Genomic DNA, 12,745 nt, shown 5'->3' on the forward strand with positions numbered 1-12,745 from the left:
GAACCCCGTGCTGCCCCTGTGCTGGCAGTGTGTGATGGGGGAAAGAGTGTAGAGGGAGCTTTACTCTTTATCTAACCCCGTGCTGTCCCTGTGCTGGCAGTGTGTGATGGGCGACAGTTGCAGTGTGCGACTGTGTGGGGTTGGATGATGTGCTGTTTAGCAGGTTATCAGTGTGTGGACTGTGTCGCTGTAATCCCTTCCTGCCACTGCGTGCGGGATTTTGACGGCGATTGAAGCTGAGGTCAACCAAAAGTAAATTATTTTTCAGGAGCATTTACTGACTATTTCTGCTCTTTTACAAAACCTGCACAAATATTATTCACAAAACCTGTACCAATATTACTTTTAAACATACAACTGTCACTTACAAACATACAAATATTATTTACAAAAAGTACATTTAATTCACAGACTGGTAGGTCAGTTCTCGGGTGACATCAGCTCCCATCATCGACAGTCGCAAACAACAAATACATCAGCAATTCCATCTCAGGTCCTAACCTGACTCCAAATGTTAGTTTCACATCCTCGATGGAAATCCCCAGCGTTCTGGAGTGGTGGTCAAACGGGTAAAGTGTCTCTCAGAGGTCACTGGACATCAACCTGCTTACACTGTCACTGTAGGAGGGTCAGTGCTGAGGGAGCAGGCACTGTCGGAGGGTCAGTGCTGAGGGAGCGGGCACTGTCAGAGGGTCAGTGCTGAGGCAGCGCCACAGTGTCCGAGGGTCAGTGCTGAGGGAGCGCCGCACTGTCCGAGTGTCAGTGCTGAGGGAGCGCCGCACTGTCCGAGGGTCAGTGCTGAGGAAGCGGACACTGTCAGAGGGTCAGTGCTGAAGGTGCGGGCACGGGCGGAGGATCAGTGCTGAGGGAGCGCCGCACTGTCGGAGGGTCAGTGCTGAGGGAACGGGCACTGTCGGAGGGTCAGTGCTGAGGGAGCGCTGCACTGTCGGAGGGTCAGTGCTGAGGGAGTGGGTACTGACGGAGGGTCAGTGCTGAAGGAGTAGGCACTGTCGGAGGGTCAGTGCTGAGGGAGCAGGCACTGTCGGAGGGTCAGTGCTGAGGGAGTGGGCACTGTCGGAGGGTCAGTGCTGAGGGAGCAGGCACTGTCGAGGGTCAGTGCTGAGGGAGTGCTGCACTTTCGGAGGGTCAGTGCTGAGGGATTGGGCACTGTTGGAGTGTCAGTGCTGAGGGAGTGGGCACTGTCGAGGGTCAGTGCTGAGGGAGTGGGCACTGTCGGAGGGTCAGTGCTGAGGGAGCAGGCACTGTCAAGGGTCAGTGCTGAGGGAGTGCTGCACTTTCGGAGGGTCAGTGCTGAGGGATTGGGCACTGTTGGAGTGTCAGTGCTGAGGGAGTGGGCACTGTCGAGGGTCAGTGCTGAGGGAGCAGGCACTGTCGAGGGTCAGTGCTGAGGGATTGGGCACTGTCGTAGGGCCAGCGTTGATGGTACCTTCCTCTTCCAGGGATGTGAATGATCCCACTGCCACGACGTGGAAAGGCAGGTTCTCTCGTTCAACTGATGTCACATCATTTCATCTGAATAAATAATGTCATTTCACAAGAGGCAGGTGCTCGGAATCCTGTTAACATTGCTTCAACGTGGGATCTTGCTGTGTACAAATCGACCCCACTCCCCGAATCGTTCTCTTCATCTGCGTGGTAGGCTCACTCGGAAATATATTAGCTGGGCTGTGGGCTGTGAGGAGGTAGGGAAAGGGGCTAGACAAATGCAGCGTCATTTATGCCTCGCTTCCTTCGCTATCCCTCCATCTGTTCCTTACTTCCCAATGCTCCAGGCCTGATCCGAGCAATTCTGTGGCTTTTGGCTCTTCCGCAGCTCCCAGGAGTTGGATGTGAGGGTCTCCTTCCTTGCCTGGTCCAGCTACTGATCCAGATTTTGGGGAGTGAGGGGGTTGGGGAGCATCATTTGCTGTTCCAGCCCGTAATTCCCAACAAAGGTGTTTTGATCTCCCAGTGTCCATTCCAAAGTTTCCTCAGCTGTGCCAGGGGAGAGAGAGAGAGGGAGAGGGAGAGAGAGAGAGGGAGGACCATGTTCATTGTCAGACACAGTGTGTACGCGCCACCTGGTGGGTGTAAGTGGACTTGCATGAGTCCAACAACACCCCAAAACACCGACAAAACTCACTCAGGCACTTCACCGAGATAACACAGTGTGGAGCTGGATGAACACAGCAGGCCAAGCAGCATCTCAGGAGCACAAAAGCTGACGTTTCGGGACTTACCCTTCATCCGAAACGTCAACTTTCGTGCTCCTGAGATGCTGCTTGGCCTGCTGCGTTCATCCAGCCTCACATTTTATTATCTTGGAATTCTCCAGCATCTGCAGTTCCCATTATCACAGGCACTTCAACAACACATTTCTCTCGAATCTAGCCATCGCACACCACTTCGTCATTCATGCTGCCCAGGACGGGAGGGGCTGGAGGGGGTTACAGAGATAGGGAGGGGGTGTAGGGGCTGGAGGGGGTTACAGAGATAGGGAGGGGGTGTAGGGGCTGGAGGGGGTTACAGAGATAGGGAGGGGGTGTAGGGGTGGAGGGGGTTACAGAGATCGGGAGGGGGTGTAGGGGCTGGAGGGGGTTACAGAGATAGGGAGGGGTGTTGGGGCTGGAGGGGGTTACAGAGAAAGGGAGGGGGTGTAGGGGTGGAGGGGGTTACAGAGATAGGGATGAGGAGGGGGTGGAGGGGTTACTGAGATAGGGAGGGAGGGGGTGACAGAGGTCGGAGTGGGAGGGAGATGAGCTGTTAAACACAGGAGTGACTGCTGCAGCTGACGTGAAAAGTTGATGCTGAGCTGTGATGCTCCACGTAGTCAAACAGCTCTAACACTAACTTTACGTGTGAACGACGCACTGCCTGATGAAATGGGGGCGGGTCAAGCGGTGGCGCCCCCTACGTAGGGGAGAGGACCCTGCTGGTCACTGGGAACAGCACAGGGAGAGCACACTCACTGAACACCCAGGGCCATCATCAAACTAAATAATCAGCCCCCTCTGACCAACTCACCCCTCACCCGAAAGCGCAGAGCCGTCCCTCAGCCAGTCACGCACGGGCGCACACACAGACACACACACAGGCACAGACACACAGACACACACACAGACACACACAGACACACACACAGACACACACACACACAGACACACACACACAGACACACACAGACACACACACACAGACACACACACACACAGACACACACACACACACAGACACACACACAGACACACACAGACAGAGGCACGGGCACATTCATACATTCACAAACGAAGAAAGATTTGGGGAGCCAGAGAGAGGGCTGGGATGAGAGACAGACAGACTGAAAGAGGGTCAGTCATAGATATTGAGAGAGAGAGAGAGAGACGGGGAAGGGAGGGGGGCTACAGGAGGAGGAGGGAGGCACAAAAGGAAGGAGATGGGGGAGAGGAGGACAAAGAGAGAGGGTCAAACAGAGGAAGAATGGAGAAGAGATGTAGCACAAAGGAGTGGGAGTGTGACAAGAGGATTTTCGAGAAGGGGAGAGAGAGACAGAGGGGTGGAGAAACATGATACTAAATAGAGAGGGGATGAGGTTAAACGACTGAGCAAAACAAGTTACCTGTTGCAGAGCGATCAACCTCGATGTGGTTCTGCCGGGCTGCAGAGCGCACACCTGTGTGTGAGAGAGAGAGACTGTGAAAGGAGTCAGAGAGGAGGGGGGAGGAGCAGCTGTTCGAAGCCCTAAACCCCAGAGAGACTGCCACAGCCACCTTCCCACGCCCCCGCCCACCCCCACTCCGAAAGCCACCCCACGGCCCACTCTCTCCAGAGAGAAAAGCCAGCCTATGCTTCCCTCTGATGAAGGGTCTAGGCCCGAAACGTCAGCTTTTGTGCTCCTGAGATGCTGCTTGGCCTGCTGTGTTCATCCAGCCTCACATTTTATTATCTATGCTTCCTCTGTCAGCTTTTGTGCTCAGTCCCTTCGGAAATCAAACCATAAAATCTACTGAGTTGATGACTGTGACACAGAATGGGCCATCAGTAAAACAAACGGGCCATATGGCCTCCTCCTGGTTAGTGGTACCAGCTCCGTGACCCAAGCAGGGGCTGGGGGTTGGGGGGGAGGTGGCTGAGGGGGTGGGGGGGTTGTTTTAGTGGGGGAAGGACAAGGAAGAGGTCTAGGCAGAGCCAGGCAGCACAGAAACAGGATCTTCGGTCCATCCTGTCCATTCCAACCAGGCTTCTCAAAGTAAACTTGGCCCCTATCCCTCTAAACCCTTCCCTATCCATGTCCCCAATCTCTTAAATGCTGTAACCTGTACCAGCCCCCACCACTTCCTCTGGCAGCTCATTCCATACACGCACCACCCTCTGTGTGAAAAAGCTGCCCCTCAGGTCCCTTTTCAATCTTTCCCCTCTCACCTTTAACCTATGCCCCTCTGGTTTTGGACTCCCCCCAACCTCTGCAGGGAAAAGATCTTGTCTATTCACCCTATCCATGGCCCTCATGGTTTTGTAAACCTCTATAAGGTCACCCATGAGTCTGACACTCCGAAGGAAAAATTCTCAGCTTTTCCAGCCTCAAACCTTCCAATCCCAAGATCATCCTGGTGAACCTTTTCCACACTCTTCCCAGTTTAATAGCATCCTTCCTGTAGCAGGGTGTCCAGAACTGAACACTGTCCTCCAGAAGTGACCTCTTACCTCTGAATTTTTTGTTCCATATCCAGACGATTGCAATCAGAAGGCACACACAGGCTATGACAGCAACTGTCACATAGAGAGCGATGAGGTAGTGAGGGTTAGCAGTTCTAAAAGGCAAGCTGGTGTTGCTGGAGGCATCTGCAGGAGAACGGGCAGAAAGGGGCAACTTTCAGCTCAAGGATAAAATTGTATCAGAGACAGTGGGAACTGCAGATGCTGGAGAATCCGCGATAACAAAGTGTGGGGCTGGATGAACACAGCAGGCCAAGCAGCATCTCAGGAAGCCAAAAGCTGATGTTTCGGGCCTAGACCCTTCATCAGGGGGTCTAGGCATGAAACGTCAGCTTTCTTGCTCCTCTGATGCTGCTTGGCCTGCTGTGTTCATCCAGCCCTACACTTTGTTATCTCAACTTACAACTCAATGTGTTTTTTTTCCCGTGATAAAGCACTGTAACATGGTGCAGCTGTTCCTTCACAGCAGTGACACAATGAAGCCAACACATACAGTGACCATCCGTTAGCGATGCGCTATTCGCGCTCACAGTTACTGAGCCTTGCCCTGGGACGTTGCATGGACTGGGCGGGACACATTCTCCACGCACACCCCCAGCAACCCTCAACTTCACTCCACTCTGAGGGAGCACATCAGTTTCCAGAGCGCACACCGTGCTCTGAGCTAATCAATATCCCCATACATGGTGTCTGATTAGAATCCAGCAACATTCCCAGCGTAGAAGGAGCTTTACTCTGTGCTGTCCCTGCCCCAGGAGTGTTTGATGGGGGACAGTGTCGAGAGTGCTTTACTCTTATTTTTCCATCCTTTATTCATTAACAGCCTGAGGGTGTTGCTGGCCGGACAGCATATATTTCCCATCCCTAATTGCCCAGACGGCAGTTAAGAGTCAACCACATCGCTGGGGTCTGGAGTCACATGTAGGCCAGACCAGTTAAGGATGGCAGTTTCTTTCCCTAAAGAACATTGGTGAACCAGTTGGGTTTTTTTTCCTGACAATTGACAATGGATTCACGGTCTTAGATTCTTAATTCCAGATATTTTTATTGAATTCAAATTCCACCATCTGCTGTGGCAGGATTCGAACCCAGGTCCCCAGAATGTTATCTGGGTCTCTGGATTAACAGTCCAGCCATAATACCACCAGGCCATTGCCTCCCCTCCCTCCCCCTCTGTATCTAACCCTGTGTTGTCTCTATCCTGGGAGTGTTTTAATAGGGTTGGGAGGGGAGAATGTTGAGTGAGTTTTACTCTTCAAAAATCCCGTGCTGACCCTGTACTCTCTCCCTACTGGAAGCCAGTGTGAGCGCTGAAAAGAATGATATTGAGGTCTGGAGCTCAGGTCCCTGTGTTTTGGAGTGACAGTTCACCGCTCTGCAACAGCGAGCTCACTTTGAAATCACTTACATGCCCAAACAATGGAATCCAGGCGCTGCTGAATCCTGCTGTTAAAGACAGAACAGCGGACTGACGTTCCCACAGCAGCAACGATCCTGAGGCTGCTGGTGACATTGTACAGGCCAGAGACAGGATCCTGTTCCACTGAGGTGTTCACCTCAGCATCTCGGCCCAGAGGTCTCCCAGCATCATCCGTCCAGTTCACAACTGGAGCCGGGAAGCCTCCAAAGGAATGGCAGCTCAAATTCACGGCCAGACCCGCACCCAGAGATTCTCCTTGTGAAGCCGATAACACAGGAGGCTGGTAGGGAGCTAAAGCAGGGAAAGAGATATCTCAGTTTCAGACATTCACAGCGACCTGTGTTACTGACTGTATCCCTACTGATGTTAATCCCTCTCCCTCACACTGTCACTCAGTAACCCCTCTCCCCCCCAGGACCCTGTGTTACTGACTGTATCCCTACTGATGTTAATCCGTCTCCCTCAGACTGTCACTCAGTAACACTTCTCCCCACCAAGGGCCCTGTGTTACTGACTGTATCCCTACTGATGTTAATCCCTCTCCCTCACACTGTCACTCAGTAACCCCTCTCCCCCCCAGGACCCTGTGTTACTGACTGTATCTGTACTGATGTTAATCCCTCTCCCTCACACTGTCACTCAGTAACCCCTCTCCCCCCCAGCGCCCTGTGTTACTGACTGTATCCCTACTGATGTTAATCCGTCTCCCTCAGACTGTCACTCAGTAACCCTTCTCCCCACCAAGGGCCCTGTGTTACTGACTGTATCCCTACTGATGTTAATCCCTCTCCCTCACACTGTCACTCAGTGACCCCTCTCCCCCCTCTGCCCCCCCCCCCCCCCCCCCGGGCCCTGTGTTACTGACTGTATCTCTACTGATGTTAATCCCTCTCCCTCACACTGTCACTCAGTAACTCCTCTCCCCCACAGCGCCCTGTGTTACTGACTGTATCCCTACTGATGTTAATCCCTCTCCCTCACACTGTCACTCAGTGACCCCTCTCCCCCCACAGCACGCTCTGTTACTGGCTGTTTTCCAGGATGGATGAGAGTGTGGAGGAGAGAAGACTTCCCCTACCTAAGAGGTATGGCCCGTTCTAAAGCCAGTGCCTACCAGCTATATACAGTCGCAGGTGACATGCATGAACCTTCTTGTCGTTGAGGAAGAAATAGCAGTGATATTCCACATCATCTTTCACAGTGAGGTTGCTCAGTTGCAGGGAGAGGTTTCCTCTGACTAACTCAGTCTTGGGGACTGTAGTTCTTCCTCTGTAATAACTTTCCACGTATTGTTCTTCAGGCTTCCCATTGGAAAAGACATAGGCAACCTTTTCGGGAGAAAACTGCCAATAAATTCGGGCTGACGTGAGAGAGACAGGCCCCATCACCTCGTAAATACAGGGTAATAATGCTTGACCTCGAACCAACCCAGTCACAGCACGGCCCGGTGCAGAGTCTGAAAGCACAGGCAATGACAGCAGAATTAAAGCCTATTCTCAGCATGTTCAATCCCACAACATTCCCCAGCCCCACACCTCCCTGAGGGAGCAAGCCCCGCCACCACTCCGCTGAGCGTGTAACCCCCACACCATTCCCCCACCACCCTCCCTGCGAAAGTGACCTCCACACCATTCCACCCCCACTCCCTGTGAGAGTGTAGCCCCCACACCATGCCCCCCAACTCCCCGCGAAAGTGACCCCGACACCATTCCCCTCCCCCACTCCCTGCGAAAGTGACCCCCACACCATTCCCCCACCACACTCCCTGCAAAAGTGACCTCCATACCATTCCCCTCCCCCACTCCCTGCGAGAGTGACCCCCACACCATTCCCCTCCCCCACTCCCTGCGAAAGTGACCCCCGCACCATTCCCCTCCCCCACTCCCTGCGAGAGTGACTCCCACACCATTCCCCTCCCCCACTCCCTGCGAGAGTGACCCCCACACCATTTCCCTCCCCCACTCCCTGCAAAAGTGACCCCGACACCATTCCCCTCCCCCACTCCCTGCGAGGGTGACCCCCACACTATTCCCCCCCCGCGAGAGTAACCCCCACACAATTCCACCCCTCCCTGAGAGAGTGACTTCCACACTACTCACCTCCCCACTCACTGCAAGAGTGAATCCACACCATTACCCACCACCCACTCAAATCCCAGTGGGAGCAGGTCTCGCACTGTCAGCTTCCAGACCTCCATCAGGTGACCCCTCAGCCTCCTCTTTCTGGGACAATGATCCAGGGCTCGATCCCGAGAATCGGAATCACTGATACGGGACGAGACGATCATGTGTCCAGTCCCAGCACCACAGCCAGATGCGGCCAACGTGAACACACTGCCTGTTCCCACAGACCCTCCCCACTGACCCACACCTCAGCTTCTCTCCCTTGTCCTCTCTTTGATCCCCATATTCCTCCTTACTCTCGCCTTCCGGCCATACACAGCTCAAGTCTTGGCTGCACCGACAGGGATGGCGATGCCACCCCTGGTCTAATTACAGCTGCAACACCGGCTGGGCGAATTCATGCGGGCTATGCCCAGCCCAGCCATGGGATCGCGCTGTGCAGGAAGCAGCAAACATTGGAAGGAAGACTTTGGCACTGACTGTGTTACACCCACCTGAGCAGGCCCGAAGGACTTGCAGAAGGAAGACAGCAACAGCTGGAAACAGCTTCATTCCACCTGTAAGACCAGGCAACAGGCTATTAGTGATCAGGGTCACAGGCAGACCGCACACCTGCTCACATGTCTCACACACACACTAACTCACAGAGAGAGCCACAAACCGACCGCTGCAATGACATTCAGGAAAAATGTTTGAGTTGGAAGAGGAACAGGTCAGTCATGAATTGAATTACAACAATTTCCACCTTAGAGCCTGAGAGTGGTGTGTTGGAGTCAACCCAGACAGGCAGGAGGTGCAGCATGAACAAACTCCCAGCAGAGGGCTGTGTGGGCACACTGTTTGGGATCAGAGCTCACAATGCAGAGATCCCACCTGAGCATTCCACACATTACAAAGAGCGGGCACTGGGCACGCTACAGTCTCAGTCACAACTCCTTCAACAATTGGTCAGGGGTCAGTGCTGAGGGAGCGGGCACTGTCGGAGGGTCAGTGCTGAGGGAGCGGGCACTGTTGGAGGGTCAGTGCTGAGGGAGTGGGCACTGACAGAGGGTCAGTGCTGAGGGAGCGGGCACTGTCGGAGGGTCAGTGCTGAGGGAGCGGGTACTGTCGGAGGGTCAGTGCTGAGGGAGTGCCGCACTGTTGGAGGGTCAGTGCTGAGGGAGCGGGCACTGTCGGAGGGTCAGTGCTGAGGGAGCGGGTACTGTCGGAGGGTCAGTGCTGAGGGAGTGCCGCACTGTCGGGGGGTCAGTGCTGAGGGAGCGGGCACTGTCGGAGGGTCAGTGCTGAGGAAGCGGGCGCTGTCGGAGGGTCAGTGCTGAGGGAGCGGGCACTGTCGGAGGGTCAGTGCTGAGGGAGCGGGCACTGTCGGAGGGTCAGTGTTGAGGGAGTGGGCACTGTCCGAGGGTCAGTGCTGAGGGAGTGGGCACTGTCGGAGGGTCAGTGCTGAGGGAGCGGGAACTGTCGGAGGGTCAGTGTTGAGGGAGTGGGCACTGTCCGAGGGTCAGTGCTGAGGGAGTGGGCACTGTTGGAGGGTCAGTGCTGAGGGAGTGGGCACTGTCGGAGGGTCAGTGTTGAGGGAGTGCTGCACTGTCGGAGGGTCAGTGCTGAGGGAGCGGACACTGTCGGAGGGTCAGTGCTGAGGGAGCGGGCACTGTCGGAGGGTCAGTGCTGAGGGAGCGGGCACTGTCGGAGGGTCAGTGCTGAGGGAGTGGGCACCGTCGGAGGGTCAGTGCTGAGGGAGCGGGCACTGTCGGAGGGTCAGTGCTGAGGGAGTGCCGCACTGTCGGAGGGTCAGTGCTGAGGGAGCAGGCACTGTCGGAGGGTCAGTGCTGAGGGAGCGGGCACTGTCGGAGGGTCAGTGCTGAGGGAGTGGGCACCGTCGGAGGGTCAGTGCTGAGGGAGCGGGCACTGTCGGAGGGTCAGTGCTGAGGGAGTGCCGCACTGTCGGAGGGTCAGTGCTGAGGGAGCAGGCACTGTCGGAGGGTCAGTGCTGAGGGAGCGGGCATTGTCGGAGGGTCAGTGCTGAGGGAGCGGGCACTGTCGCAGGGTCAGTGCTGAGGGAGCGGGCACTGTTGGAGGGTCAGTGCTGAGGGAGTGGGCACTGTCGGAGGGTCAGTGTTGAGGGAGTGCTGCACTGTTGGAGGGTCAGTGCTGAGGGAGCGGGCACTGTCGGAGGGTCAGTGCTGAGGGAGCGGGCGCTGTAGGAGGGTCAGTGCTGAGGGAGCAGGCACTGTCGGAGGGTCAGTGCTGAGGGAGTGCGCACCGTCGGAGGGTCAGTGCTGAGGGAGCGGGCACTGTCGGAGGGTCAGTGCTGAGGGAGCGGGCACTGTCGGAGGGTCAGTGCTGAGGGAGTGGGCACTGTTGAGGGTCAGGGCTGAGGGAGTGGGCACTGTTGGAGGGTCAGTGCTGAGGGAGTGCGCACCGTCGGAGGGTCAGTGCTGAGGGAGCGGGCACTGTCGGAGGGTCAGTGCTGAGGGAGCGGGCACTGTCGGAGGGTCAGTGCTGAGGGAGTGGGCACTGTTGAGGGTCAGGGCTGAGGGAGTGGGCACTGTTGGAGGGTCAGTGCTGAGGGAGTGCGCACCGTCGGAGGGTCAGTGCTGAGGGAGCGGGCACTGTCGGAGGGTCAGTGCTGAGGGAGTGGGCACTGTCGGAGGGTCAGTGCTGAGGGAGTGCGCACCGTCGGAGGGTCAGTGCTGAGGGAGCGGGCACTGTCGGAGGGTCAGTGCTGAGGGAGCGGGCACTGTCGGAGGGTCAGTGCTGAGGGAGCGGGCACTGTCGGAGGGATCAGTGCTGAGGGAGCGGGCACTGTCGGAGGGTCAGTGCTGAGGGAGTGCGCACCGTCGGAGGGTCAGTGCTGAGGGAGCGGGCACTGTCGGAGGGTCAGCGCTGAGGGAGCGGGCACTGTCGGAGGGTCAGTGCTGAGGGAGTGCCGCACTGTCGGAGGGTCAGTGCTGAGGGAGCGGGCACTGTTAGAGGGTCAGTGCTGAGGGAGCGGGCACTGTCGGAGGGTCAGTGCTGAGGGAGCGGGCACTGTCGGAGGGTCAGCGCTGAGGGAGCGGGCACTGTCGGAGGGTCAGTGCTGAGGGAGTGGACACTGTCGGTTTAATGTAACAGATCCCCACAGCCTGGACCCGGTGTGTACGTGAGGCAGTAGGAGCTGCAGATGCTGGAGAATCTGCGATAACAAGGTGTGGAGCTGGATGAACACGGGAGGCCCAGCAGCATCAGAGGAGCAGGAAAGCTGACGTTTTCTGAAGAAGAGTCTCGACCCGAAACCTCTGCTTTCCTGCTCCTCTGATGCTGCCTGGCCGGCTGCGTTCCTCCAGCTGTACACTGTGTTCTCTCTGATGTGGTTTGGCGGGGCTGGTGTGGTGTTTTGGGACACTGGGAACGGTTGGGTCTCTGCGTAACACCAAGAAGAACAAGCACTCACCTCCGTACTCCTAGATGAGAGGATTCTGACTGCGCTCAGCGGCCGGTTTCTTCTAACAGTGCCACAAGGCTCCCTCACTCCTCTCTGAAGGGTTGCTTTGTTTTATAATCGCTCCGGAAGTTCAGAACCGCTGCGTTCTCGGTGACAGACCAATCACCTTTTGGATGTGTCAGCCCTCCCCACACTACCACCACACCACCCTCCCCTCCTCCTCTCCCCAGGGAGAATGTGGTGAACGCACTGACCGTGGTGCAGTGGTGTCTGGACTGCAATGGGATCTTCCTGATCCTGTCACTTACACACTCTGGGGAGCTGTGAGGTCGGAGCTCAGTGTGAACGCGAAAGCCCCAGCGCCAGCTTCCAGGCGCAGCGAGGGCGAAGCCCCGGCTCGAACATTAAACTCGCAAAGGGATCACACATCTCCCGGTCACTTTGTGTCCGAACACGTTAACCTCACGCATGAGAGACCAGGTGTAACAGAGAGAGAGTCAGAGAGAGGGACAGAGAGAGAGAGAGAGATACAGTAACCGAGAGAGCGAGAGACAGTCAGAGAGAGGGACAGAGAGAGAGAGAGAGAGAGACAGTAACCGAGAGAGCGAGAGACAGTCAGAGAGAGAGAGAGAGAGAGAGAGGCAGAGTCAGAGAGACAGAGGGAGAGGGACAGAGTCAGAGAGAGATAATCACAGAGAGAGAGAGAGAGAGAGAGAGGCAGAGTCAGAGAGACAGAGGGAGAGGGACAGAGTCAGAGAGAGATAATCACAGAGAGAGATAATCACAGAGAGAGAGAGAGAGGCAGAGTCAGAGAGACAGAGGGAGAGGGACAGAGTCAGAGAGAGATAATCACAGAGAGAGAGAGAGGCAGAGTCAGAGAGACAGAGGGAGAGGGACAGAGTCAGAGAGAGATAATCACAGAGAGAGAGAGAGAGGCAGAGTCAGAGAGACAGAGGGAGAGGGACAGAGTCAGAGAGAGATAATCACAGAGAGAGAGAGAGAGGCAGAGTCAGAGAGACAGAGGGAGAGGGACAGAGTCAGAGAGAGATAATCACAGAGAGAGAT

General features: G+C 55.9%; 1 protein-coding gene across 1 annotated transcript; it reads right to left on the reverse strand.

Annotated features, from left to right (window-relative positions):
• Positions 1–296: 296 nt before the first annotated feature.
• Positions 297–11,795, reverse strand: LOC132206681 (CD276 antigen-like). The gene is made up of 7 exons (XM_059641291.1): positions 11,690–11,795; positions 8,751–8,813; positions 7,248–7,589; positions 6,122–6,424; positions 4,702–4,839; positions 3,617–3,670; positions 297–1,995 (listed from the first exon to the last, which is right to left on the reverse strand). The coding sequence occupies exons 2-7, from the start codon at positions 8,806–8,808 to the stop codon at positions 1,880–1,882; spliced, it is 1,011 nt and encodes a 336-aa protein (XP_059497274.1). The 5' UTR covers positions 8,809–8,813; positions 11,690–11,795; the 3' UTR covers positions 297–1,879.
• Between the last annotated feature and the right edge of the window lie 950 nt (positions 11,796–12,745).

Source organism: Stegostoma tigrinum, chromosome 41 (assembly GCF_030684315.1).
Source record: "Stegostoma tigrinum isolate sSteTig4 chromosome 41, sSteTig4.hap1, whole genome shotgun sequence".
NCBI lineage: Eukaryota > Metazoa > Chordata > Chondrichthyes > Orectolobiformes > Stegostomatidae > Stegostoma > Stegostoma tigrinum.

Excerpts from the sequence above, each read along its gene's own strand:
- LOC132206681 (XM_059641291.1), bottom strand. The coding sequence starts at position 8,808 with ATGAAGCTGTTTCCAGCTGTTGCTGTCTTCCTTCTGCAAGTCCTTCGG. Across the intron at positions 4,840-6,121 it reads GGATTCCATTGTTTGGGCAT|ATGCCTCCAGCAACACCAGC; the intron begins GTAAGTGATTTC and ends GTTCTCCTGCAG. Across the intron at positions 1,996-3,616 it reads GGTTGATCGCTCTGCAACAG|CTGAGGAAACTTTGGAATGG; the intron begins GTAACTTGTTTT and ends CCCCTGGCACAG.